We start from the raw sequence: 12,801 nt of genomic DNA, 5'->3' as shown, positions 1-12,801 counted from the left end.
ACAAGCTTGACAAAGGACATTTAAAAATCGTGGCTTTTCTCTTCCCATTGTCCTCTCCTTGCCTCATCACTTCCAGAAATGCAACTTCTCCCCAAAAGGTGACAAGAATAGATTTTACATGTTATCGGGATGAAAGAGGATAAATATGTAAAAATTGTCCAAATGAAACTGAATAAATTAAACTTTTACAAACTGGAGAGTTTTCAAGTTGGCATGAGTCAGATAGCCTCTGGTGGGCACACAGTAGGCAACTGCTTCGAGGTGCACTCTATAAATGCATGATTTATATAAAGAAGCACCATATTTTGAGCCATAAAAAAAGAAGTGCCTGGGGGTTTGCAGGCAGGGCAGAAATGCTTGTTAATCTGAGCACTGACGTAATAATTGCTTATACTAATACATTGTTAAATGTCACAACTTGGCAAGTTTGTACAAAAAAAGCAAACTAAGATAAAACTAGGTTTCTCAACTTGAAAATTACTTTCAGCAATCCTTTTGGCCAATAAAAACCTGTGGATTTCAACAGAGTGCTCTTTTCTGTTATTTGTACTAAAACGTCTGCAGCCTAATGCAAGACTTCTCTCCCTTCTCCTTTCCTAACCTAACCTCTACACTCTTCTTTACTTGTGCAACGTTGTATGTTCAAAAGAAAACTTTACTAGCTCAGGCACTTATGAAACACGAATATTTTTTTTTCCATTTAGTTTCAAGAAAATTCAGTCAGGGCATTTTTCTTCCCCAATTCAGACATCGTGATGCACTGCTGGATGGTTCAGTCCGTATATTTTCCAGGAGACCTCTAAATGAAAACAAGTGTGACATTTTCAAAAGTTGCTGATGTCAGTTACCAAACTGCCTTAAACTGAAACAGAGAAAAAAGATAATACCACATTTCCACTTCTGAGGTTTGTGTCTCAAATAGCTTTATTGTTCCTTTGTGGATCCGCAGACATCTGTATGGCTACTTTCAGGGTGCAGAGGTTTTAAGCTGACTCTGAAATGAAGGACATTCAGTTACTACTGCAAGAAGTTCAGTGAAAACTTAAAAAGCTCCCACTTCTGTCCCCCAGGGTCGGTAAGGTTTACTGTTTGTTCCACTGCTTGTCTGCTGAGGGCTGGACGTGGCTGATACCGACAAGGGAGGGCTGATGGCTGTGGCAGCTGCCACGGCTGCAGCTGCGTTTGGGGGGAGCATGGGGAACGCCCCAGCGAAGGACAGAGGGAAGCTGTGCGCAGCTGCCGTGGCTGCTGCAGCGGCCGCGTGGACAGTGGCTGAGAGGGACAAGAGAGAAGTGGAGAGAGGTGGCACACAGGGGGCGACACTGCCTGTTGACGGCATCCGAAGGGCAGAGTCTGCGTGGGCAAACGTGGCCGTGAGGAGGGTGGAGCCGTGGGCAGGAGGCACTTCTGAAGTGGTGGAGAGGCGGCAAGGCGTGGGCTCCGAGGCGTGGAGTCCACTGGGTTGGAGCAGGGCTGCTGGAAGGTGGTGGAAGGCCGCCGCCCAGTGGTGAGGATGCAGGGGGTGATGGTGGTGGGCCAGAGAGGAGGTCATTGCCGCCGCCTCTCGCTGTGAGGCACACGTGCTGAGATGAGAGACCAGGCGCACCCGCAGTGGATCGGAGGAGTCCAGGCCTTCCACAGAGCTCAGGTACCTTGCCACTTCGGTTAAGCACTCTCGGAATCCAATGCTCATGAAGTCCATGGCAAGAGCATGGGCGTCAAAGTAGCCTGAAAGGAGGTTTGAGCAAAGTGGGGGCCAGGAGAGACAGTGAGAGAAAGAATGATACAATTATGAAGAGTAGCCACCACCTACGTTCCACCCTGTCCTTCAGAGATTTAAGGAGAACGACGATCCTTTCTGAGAACGTTGCCAGCTATTTATGGTTGTAATTTTTGCAGAAGTTAAGAAAGTGCACTTTGCAATTCACATGTGTGACAACTCTGGCAATGCTATGTACTGCAGTTGTTCCTGCAACCAAATAGCACAGTGGGGAAAAGAATTAAGAACATCTGTGTTTCAAACACTTCCAGAAAAAAAAAATAGTGTCTCTTCTTTTGTATTGTGGGATAGTGAAATTTTCTAGTAAACTTTTCCACGGTATAACAGAGTACCAGTCTCTCTGTCTCTGTCACATGAATTGGAGATTAAAGGGTTTATCTGAAACATCCTCAGTCTCTTGGCATTTATAACCGAGATGTGAAATGCATATGAGCAGTTTGAGGACTTTTTTAGAAATGTGCCAGAACTGCTTAATAAATTCATAAATGCTTCTTGACTGTTTTTTTTTTTTTGCGGTACACGGGCCTCTCACTGTTGTGGCCTCTCCCGTTGCAGAGCACAGGGTCCGAACGTGCAGGCTCAGCGGCCATGGCTCACGGGCCTAGCCACTCCGCGGCATGTGGGAGCTTCCCAGACCGGGGCACGAACCCGTGTCCTCTGCATTGGCAAGCAGACTCTCAACCACTGCGCCACCAGGGAAGCCCGACTCAGTGTTTTTTATCAGCAAAATGAAAACACCATTACTTTGTATGGAAAAAAGTTAAGGAAGCAAAATGATTTTTAAAAATTTGGTTACTAATTTGAAGATCTTATTTTTCTATCAGGTAATATAACATTACTATAACTCCTAGTTTTCCTGAAGTCCAAATATATATTTCTTTCATTGGTTAGCTTACTTTTTTCTGGCATCCGTCCAAGAAAAAAGTATATTAATTGTGTCAGTGTGTATGCACATACCCTTACACCTAAGGTTACTACCATTAAAATGGCTAGAGCTGGTCACATTTATGAGAACAGCTTTTTTTTTTTTTTTTTGTGGTACACGGGCCTCTCACTGTTGTGGCCTCTCCCGTTGTGGAGCACAGGCTCCGGACGCGCAGGCTCAGCAGCCATGGCTCACGGGCCCAGCCGCTCTGCAGCATGTGGGATCTTCCCGGACCGGGGCACGAACCCACGTCCCCTGCATCGGCAGGCGGACTCTCAACCACTGCACCACCAGGGAAGCCCCAAGAATAGCTTTTTATCCAAAGATAATACATTAGAATAGAAAATAGTAACATCTGATTAGTATCAGTGCCAATTTAGCATACTGATAGTAATCAGACATTTGGGAAGATGTCACCACTTTGAATAAGTGACTCTAATATGTATAAACGTATCCTTTTTAGACTTTTCTCTCATTTGCAACTTTTTTTTAAACAGTTTTCTAATTAAAATTTAGTCTACTCACTTCGGGGATGTGTATATACATAAATGAGAAATACCACATTCGAACGAGGTTATTTTCATCTAAGGCATTTACTACATTACCTTTTTTATGTTTTTGTAGATCAAAGTATTACCTGTTTTGTTTATCATCTATTAACAATTAGACTAGCACTTTGGAAAACAGTAGTCACAATATTCAAAGTCCAAGAGCTAGAATTTCAACAGAAATTTGGAAGTCCCAAAAAGAAATTTGAGGAAAAAATATACACCATTAAGGCAGTAACAACAACAGCACAAAGCTGACATAAGAGAATATCATGAAATGTGGAAGATCAGCAACAAAAAGAGTCATCATCCCAGGACTTCAGCATGGTCAGCAATAAAGCCCCTGGCATTAGGAGGGAAAGTTCTTCCTGAAGAAGACGCCTCCAAAGAAAGACTTCACATAAGAGTCCTCAGGGTTCTCTGCAAGGCTTTGCAGACTTCTGACTTCATGAGAGAAGGGAGATAATCATCAGAGTAGACAAGAGTCCAGAAACCCAGAGGGATCTAGAAATTTAGGTTACTCTACTAAATCCTCTCTAGAAACTCCTGCAATACCAAGACAGACTAAAGAATGGAGCAACAGAATTGTACCCCAGGAGCTTCCAAGAATCTTCATGAGTCGGCATGAAGTAATTGAAATTTGTGATTTGCCAGCTGTATGTGGTCGTATATGGGTGAGTTCTCTGTTGCATCTTAAGGAATATAAATTATGTAATTCCTATCCTGTTGCTGAATGCAGAGGGAAATGATGATGAGCAACTGTTTCCTGCGACTGCATCTTGGGCCAATAATCATAGCACAGGGGTCCACACCACTCCCATCACTGCTCTCTGGGCTTTAAGTGAATAAGCTCACAACGACCTTATGAAGTGAACACTGTCACTGTCCTCATTTTACAAATGAAGAAACTGGGGCTCAGAAAAGGTCAGCCCTTTATCTAGGGTCACAGACTAAAAAAAAAAAAAAAAAAAAAGAAAAGAAAAACAAGCCAGGATTTGAAACCAGGCAACCCAAATGCAGTGTCTGTCCTTCACCAGTACATTTTGAGGCCCCCATAGCAGCTGTGAGTCTTTAACAATTCGAGCCCACACTGCCAGCCCCACTTCTTCAAGGCCCACACGTTCTCCTGCGAGGTGACCTCTCTAATGTGCTGGCAGTCAGGCGACTTGTATGGAGCTTGCTCAGAAATGTCTGTTCACAAACTATTTTGGGATGAATTTTAGGACTGTTCAGGTAGCCAAGAATAGCAACCAAGATGGAACTTAGTGTTTATAATAAGGCATAAGAACAATATTACTCTTTAGAAGTATAGCTCATGCCAAATATTTGAAATGCTGATAAAAATTCTTAGCCTTGTGGCTAACAATGCCAAGGGAAGTAAAGCAATCAAACAACTTTCCCTGCATGATCACTAACCCGATCAGTCCCCTAACATCCTGAGGGAGCAGGTGTAGAGACAGAATCCTGGGGCGGCGGGGGGCCTTGAGGGCTCAGAGTGTTAGTACAGGCCTCCCTGTGCAGCCCAGCACCTCTGTCTCGGCTTAAAGGTGGGTCTGTGGCCAAGCTGGGCTGGATCACAGGCTTCTAGAATTTCATCCAGTTCTCTTCCCTATTACGTAAGAATATTTGCAGCCTATGCTGAGGGCTACATTTTAAAGAGTAGAAATCACAATTCCATACCCATTCAGGATGGTTATTCAGGCAGGACGGTTCCTTGAGAAGGTACAACAGAGGGTAAGTCACACCGTGTGTGAGGGCGTCCCTTTACAATGATCACTCCCCCCGACCTCACACAGGTAAAAGATGGTGAAGGTCAGGGCTGATGCTCCACAGGTCCTCAGCTGGAGTTAAACACTGAAATGCTTCTGTACCAATTGATAAACAGCTATTTCCCTCCAATGCCCTGTCCCTGTCCTGATCTAGGGCAAACTCTGATACTACATAATAAAAGGCTAATGCTGCGCAGAGATAAGCGTTCAGGGTGTAGCTGCAGCACTTAGCCCCTGTGGTACCCTCTCCCTACCCAGTTATCAAATATATGGAACAGCACCCTTGGCTAAGATGAATACCAAAGGCCTGCTTGAAGGGTGAAAAAGATATAAAAGGGCAAAATCAAGTCTGAGTGATGTGTGAGAAGTGGGATAATGAAATTTGAATGAATACTACATCGTTTAGGATCTCAAGTCCATTCACAGCATGAAGTGAGGGTCAGGAACTGGACTATTCTTCCCTAAATCACTATCCAGTACAGAAGACACCTCTCCACAGCACTGGGCCCAGGGCACCTGCTCCTGGTTGCTCTACACAGGGGTGACTGCTCCATCAAGTGGTTTCCAGGACAGAGATTCGCTACCTGCACTTCAAATGCTCTGTGTGGTCTAAATCCAAGATCAACAAAACTCTGAAAACAACAATGAAAATTCACTTCCTTTGGAATAGCTGCATTATAGTGAGTCCTATCCCTGATTTAAAGGGGGACTGGGGAGAGGGAAAGAAGAAGAGAAAAAGATTGAGTCTAACCTCCTGTTTATGTTTGGATGTTTGTGTGTTTGTTTTGTCTTTCTGTACAAATTCCAGCATGCACTTCTGAAAGTCCCAAACAAACCCCTGACCAGGCTGCTGTGAATGAAGCTTTACTCCCACAGTATTATAAAAGCAAACACAAGCCCAGGGTCAAGTGCTTCTTTTGTTCCAGAAGTTCTTTCCCACGAGTTCAATCCTGCCATTAGCATTGATTTCCACGGCTTTAATCTGGGACCTCCTATCGCAGCTCGTTAAAGAACTGTTCAACTATGACTTCCTTACAATCTTAGGGAGAAAAAATGAAAAGAGAAAGGTAGAAGGGGCGGCGGTGGGGGATGAAGTCACCTACTTACCTTTACCCCCAGTTGCCTGAAGCATCTTTAAATGATCGACTGTCATTTGCAGTATTTCAGCTTTTTCTAACTTTGCAGATCCCTGAATAAACAAATAATAAAAATCTTATAAGTCTTATGGAAATGAATTTGGAAAAACCCTGAATTTTTAATTTTCCCTCTCACTAGAAAATTCTAAGTTTAACTTTTTCACAGAAAAATATGAATTCTTCCTGAACTTTACATGAAAACACTAATTGTATCACACCTAATGACAGATATTTGCCATTTTAACTTTTAAAGACTAAAAGTCATAATAAATAATTTTTAAACACAAAATTAATTACACTAAGATCACTCTACCCAAACTACTACAACTGCAAAAATCTCAAACTGCATCAAACTGGTTAATAATATACTTTATTTTATCAGGGGATATACAATAGTCTTATATAATGCTGAAGTCTAGATCAGTTGAATCCAACTCTGGAGGAAAAGCAGATAGGATCTCAGCAAATTATTGTTAAAAAGCATATTCTTCAAAAATAGAAAATTCTATTATGCCTTTAAGGCAATTCATACTACACCACTGTAAGTATAGAACCAAAAGTACGAAGAGAAGACTTCCAAGGTTTTTTTTTTCCCAATAATTACCAGCAGGTGTCACTGTAAATTCCAAGACCATAAACAAGGAAGCATAATCTAACTTTAATCTAATAAGCATCAAAATGCTTAAGGATATTTGAACCCTTTAAAGTAGTTCTTAATAAAATTCTCATTATATTTTTATGCCCCTCCCCCATTTTAAAACAAGGCAACCTCTGGAAACCAACTGAAATACAAATGTGCCACTTTAAACTGTCTCAGAGGGCTGTGGGTGGCTTCTAATTTCCTGGAAGAGCTAAATAATTAAATCAGTATGTTTTCTTGAAAAGGAAACTGCAGTTTATTTCAGGTTCCTATGCTTTACTTGTTTTGTGAAAATTGTCAGCACCCAGTACATGGTGAGAGTGCCAGAGTGACTTAAACTGCTTGAAAGAACACTCTTCTAATTATATTGTGACAGGGCCAGCTCTCTAGGGTTGGTCGCCAAGCTCAGCAAATGGGAAAGCCTGTGTTTATGGTAACTAACTGCCAAACTACTGAGGTTTGCTTTTAAGGTTTAAGTCGACATTTAAGAAAAAAAATCTAACGAACTCCAATCCCCCGAACCCCCCGCCAAAAAAATCACCAAACTGTTTCTCATAATTGTAGACATTACAGCACTGAAAGTAAAAACATCACTGATTACTGATATTTTCATTTTCAAAGTATTGTCATGGGAAATGCTAATAATCAAAACTACAATTTGCCCATTCCATTTAGCTCATTAAAGACAGTTTCAGCATATAGAGTGGTGCCTTTTTTCTCTTAAAAATGTATAGTCAACAGCATTTGACAACTTGTACTTCTGTCAATGTTCAGTTTTTCCATGAATATGTACAGTAGTTTCAGTGAAAGTGACTAATAACAAAACTGCAGTTTCTGGATAATTTCTAAGGGCTTTGTAGGGCTTGCTTTATAATGTTTGTGGTTCATGAAGTAAACAACAAAATGGAATAAACAAACAACAGCTGTCTTATACCCTAATTGAATTTAATTGAAAGTTATTTTCAACAAAGGTATGATGCCATACTCTTTGAAAGATGCTCTTTGAAATCTATCAGCCATGGCGGCAGGAGGAAAAACACAACTCTTCCAAAGTGAAAAGGAAGATTTAAACATTTGGCTTCCTACTTTACTAAGTGTGCAAATCTTTTTTCCTTCCTTTTTTTTTTTTTTTTTGGTAAAGGAATACTTTAATTCTGAAAAGGGGAATTTATGGCTAGTTTGATTTTTACCAAACTTCCACAAAGATGCCTCAAAACAAACATCATTCCATTAAGCCAGGGATTAAAAATGAAACCAAGTGTTTGGTAAATAAATTTTGTTAGTATTAGGAAATAGAGCTAGAGGTGTTACTTCCTCGGCTTTGATTATTTTTTAAAATAAAAAGCTTACTTTTAAAAGAATAGTTTGAGACAAAAATGAAATTTCACATAGATATCTTTTCTGAAGAAGAAGAATACTACATACAGCTCAGTTTTAAACAAAACCACTACTGGTATTCACAGAAAGAACAGAGAGAGCATGAACATGTTACCCTTAAGGGGAAAATAAGCTAGAGAATGGAAATGTTTTTCAACTTCATGATGGATTATGTTTTTAATAGTTTTGCCACAACAAAGCATTTTATTGAAATAGCTGCTCTGTGCCAGATCACGGCACATACACCATTATTTTAATGAGCTTTAAGAAGAACCCACGTTGCCAGATGAGAGAATCAGCTTTTTTGAGCTCACTGGTGGGGTGGTCAGGATGGGGGGGCAGCTTACTTGTTTTTCAAAAGCGGTTGGCACCAGTCGTCTCAGCTCAGATAAACTGTTATTTATCCGATCTCGACGCCTTTTCTCTATTATCTATCCCCAAAAGCAAAACAACAACAAAAGTTCATGAATACACAAATGATAAAATTACTCGTAATGGAAAAATACAACTGCTACACATTAGGCTGGATTACATGAAATAAAAAGACCAAAAAAATCACATACCCCTCTCCTTTTCTTTCTTGCCATAATCTGAGATGTCGTTGTTGGAGAATTCGATCTAATCACAGAGCTAGTACTTTGTCTATGAAATAAGAAGAGTTTGTCAGGTGCTGCATTAACATAACAATTGTTTTCTTCTGGGTGCTTCATGGCACCCATTAAATATTCAGTGATAGCACAGTTCAGATCAGCATTATTTTATTCTTAATTCTTGCTCTTTACAGACTTTGCTTTCAGCCCTTATATCTCTCTTCAGATATGAATCATGACTTTTTTTCTTTTAATTTTAATGAGTAATCCAGATGTCAAATCCACTGGCAAAAACATCCTTAAACTTTTACTGAGCCTCCCAATGAAATAATTATGGGCAGTCAGGGTGAGGAGTTAGATATTAGTACTTCCTAGTTCCACTCATAAATGTTTCTTAAAAGTCAATAAATCTCTAATAGCATCCCTCTTCCTCCCTCTGGTAAGACCCACTGAACAAAGCAAAGCTATTTTAAAATAATTACTATCAAATAGATATACAGCCATCACATGTCAAACCGTTGTCCCTAGATGCAATCTTTAAATTAAACAGAAGTTACCTTACTATTTCAAAACTCCAAGTAGTCATACAAGAAAAAAAATGACAAATTCAATATTTTCTATATTAATCTTCCAAAAGAATGACCCCAAATTAAATATGCCACTAATAGAAAAATTAAAATTAGATCAACTACTAGGTAAATGTTTTACTTTGAAAATAAAACTCTAGGTGAGTATCTCTCAGCCTTCAATCTAAGCTTAAACCTCTCAGAGTTGTAATCCATCTTGAGTTTGCTAATGAAAAAAAATTTTATATCAAAAGTTCAGTCAAATCACTATATTGTCACATAATTTTTATGATCCTTTCTAGTTTGTATCTGTTTCTCTTCATAATTCATAGATACTCTGCTTCCTCATGTTCTCAAATTCTCCAGGTTCCTGTTATTTGTTCTCTTTCATTATAGAAATATTGCACACACCAGGTTCTTATTACCTCACCTTCTCACTTCTGGATCTTATTTCTGAATTAACTGTTCCCCTCATTCCCACCCCCTTCTCAACTGGTTTCACCTTTCACATGACATCTTTTGTTTTTCGGATCTCATTTTTTAAGATGACACAACACTTTAATAATTAGAAGATACTTTGCAAACAACGTTTCAAGCAAATATCTTTGCTTTTGCTGATTCCAGGCTAAGGTTTGTACATATTAGAATAATAATATTGAAAGAAAACCAGGTTTCCAAACGTAGAATTTTACTCTTTGAGTGACAGCTGCAGATAAATAATTAAGGTGCTTCTGGGGATGCCAATTAGAAGCAATTATCATTTGACCCGCCTTGGCACTAAAAAACTACTCCATAACCTCCCTCTGTCACTGGAAAGTGGAGGTCTGGCTTCCGTGATCACGATCTCGATCTTCTCCAGACTCAGGAACAAGCAAAGAGATGATGCTTGAAACGATCCTTCATCTGTCACTCACACTCCCGTCAGCCAAGTCACATTCGATCAACCTGGAAATCTCAGCCTACTTAGCCTTGACATCGCTAATTGCTTTCATGGCTCCAAAAGCAAGTCATCTTTTAATCTCTTTAAAAATAAAAAAAATCATTTTTTTTCCTCTTCGCCTGGCCCATTTTGAAAGTGCTCCCAAATGCAGCTTCGGTGGCGGGGGCGTCGCCCGTCTCCCGGGCGTGCCAGTCCGCACGCCCAACGCTGACAGCCGGGGACCCTCCTTCGCCAACCTCTGCACACTGTCAGCCGCCCCACCCCTAAGGTGCAAACCCACATGCCTCGCCCCACCCGAACACGCGCTCCGTGAGCGCCCACCCCTGAAAGTTTTTCGGGCAAAACTTTCCCCGCTCGGTTAGAACGCGGCGGAGAGGAACCTCGGGATTTCCAAGTAGCCGCTCGTACACAAAGCTCCCCGATGCCTCGGGCTCCGGACAGCTCCCGCCGAGCCCGCGCTCACCCCGAGTAATTGTTCTCGCTCCCCACGTCGATGGTCTCGTCCATGTCGCTCTCAGAGGTCGTCTCCTCGCAAGGGCGCTTCATCACGGCGAACACCGCGCGGGGTGCAGCCGGGCCGCAGCCTCGGACACCGAGCCGGACGCAGCGCCCTCCCTGCCTGCCTCCTCCCTCCCGCCCTCCCTGGGCCCGGGCAGGCGCGGCTCAGGCGGCGGCGCGGTCGGCTCCTCGCAGCTCTTTCCCACGCTGCAGCCCAGCTCGGCCGCAAGAGCCGGCGCCGGCCACGCCTCCCCGCGCGGGCGGGGCCCCCTCGCCCGCCTCCAGCGCGCAGGCCCCCGCAGCTCCGCCGGGCACCGCCTCCTCTGGAGTCAGCGTGGCCCGGGATTGGCCGGAGCGGAGGGGCGGGGCCGCGCTCGCCAAAGCCCGCCGCGGAGCTCCGGCTGAGGCGTGGGAACGCGACCGCGCATCTGGGGCCCGGGAGCTGAGCGCGGGTGGGGAGAGGCGGCGGCGAGCGGGAGCGCGAAGTCTCTAACTCTAGTTAGGGAAGCTCGCGGACGTGGGCGCGGGCGCGGGCGCGGCGGGGGCGGGCTGGCCAGGGGCGGGCTCTGGACCTCGGGTTTTGTCGCTCCTCCGCACCCAGCAGTCTGCCGGTGAAGTTTCAGCCCTGTGTTTAAAGAATAACCCCAAGCGCGTGGCTGAGTGTGAGCGAGCGTGTGTGACGTCGGGAGGCGCCGTGGCTTAACCGAACCGCCCCACTCGGCTGTCCCTTGTCTGGACCAAAACTGCTGACTGACTGACCCTGGCGGTCACATTTGCCCTCTGGGGTTTTCGAAAACCCTAAATCAAAGTTGCTTTTCTCTTTGGCAACTCCCAGGGCTACTTCCGCGGCCTCTGGGCTGTGAACAGATAAGGACGCAAGTTTCCCCGACCAGGTACTTAACAGCTGGCGGTCGGAGGGTCTGAGAGACCGGCCACCAAACGATTTTCGATTTGCACCTAATCAGTTCTTTCCATTTGGCCACTGAGGCTGTGGATAATAGATCCCGCTGAGTAGACCGTGGGCTGGAGTTGTGTCTACTCTGGTGGCAGGAAGGACTAGAGCAATGATGCGGGTGTTTCAGGACACAAGTTTAGTAGTTTTTCAAGTTCGACTTTTTCGGGCTTGGATTATCCAGATAATTGCAATTCTCCACACTCCCTGGTTTGGGTAGTCGCAGCGGTAGAGTTAAGTAGAATCCCGGACGTGAAAAAAAATCGCGCTTGGAAATTTAATTTGTTTTCTAAAAGACGAATGCGTGTCCAGTTTTTAGTGCACTGGACAGCGTGGGTTGTATAAAACTCTAGATGTGCTTGTAAAACATGTTTTCAAGCTGCTTTTTTCCCTCCATGCTCTGAGGTAGTTTTTTGAACCCGCTACGCAGTTGTGTCTATGTGAGGGCAGCGGGAGGCGGTGGGCCCGCCGGGGCGCCGCGGTACCGGGAGGCGGGCGCCGGGTTGGTCGGGGTCGAGCTCGAGACTCCACTCGTTGCGCCGGGACAGCTCGGTGCTTAGGGCAGAAAAGCCTCTGAGAGAGAGGCGTCAATCAGTCGCCACAGCCCTACGCCACGACGGAGTCTTATTTTTCTGGGGATCTGTTTAGGGCGTCCCCCTCTGACACTCCATTCTCTCCTTACACAAGACCGGCGCGGGGCGGGGAGGAGAAGAGGAAGGGATGAGACTTGAAAAGACCCGGCCCGGGCCGGGGCAGGGCAGGGGGAGAGCGGGAAGGACCTGCAGTCCGCGGGTTAAGCCCTCGTTAAACCACAAAACCCCTTCCCCACACGCCCTCGTCTCTTTTGTGCGGTCCCCACCGCGGCGCCTGCAATAACCGTGTGAACAGAAACCCGAAACGTTCCATCCTGACTTCTGAAACTTAACACCGGGCAAACACACAGTCGTCGGGAGCCGGGCGGGGCCTGGTGGGGATGCACCCGGTCAGCTCGAGGCCGCGGGGGGCGGTGACCCCCCAGCTCGGCTGTGGGCCTCCCCTCCGCGCGGGTCTCCGGGCCTTTGCTTCGCTGCAGCGCCGGCT

At 44.5% G+C, this 12,801-nt stretch overlaps 1 protein-coding gene across 1 annotated transcript; it reads right to left on the bottom strand.

Annotated features, from left to right (window-relative positions):
- Nucleotides 1-269: 269 nt before the first annotated feature.
- HEY2 (hes related family bHLH transcription factor with YRPW motif 2) lies at nt 270-10,872 on the bottom strand. Its single transcript, XM_081250949.1, has 5 exons — nt 10,735-10,872; nt 8,739-8,817; nt 8,523-8,606; nt 6,130-6,211; nt 270-1,728 (listed from the first exon to the last, which is right to left on the bottom strand). Exons 1-5 carry the CDS (start codon nt 10,815-10,817, stop codon nt 1,043-1,045), a joined length of 1,014 nt encoding a protein of 337 aa, XP_081107075.1. The 5' UTR covers nt 10,818-10,872; the 3' UTR covers nt 270-1,042.
- Nucleotides 10,873-12,801: the final 1,929 nt, after the last annotated feature.

The sequence above is a fragment of the Mesoplodon bidens genome (genome assembly GCF_964165515.1).
Source record: "Mesoplodon bidens genome assembly, chromosome: 12".
Taxonomy (NCBI): Eukaryota; Metazoa; Chordata; class Mammalia; order Artiodactyla; family Ziphiidae; genus Mesoplodon; species Mesoplodon bidens.
This window is presented reverse-complemented; position numbering and strand designations above follow the sequence as displayed.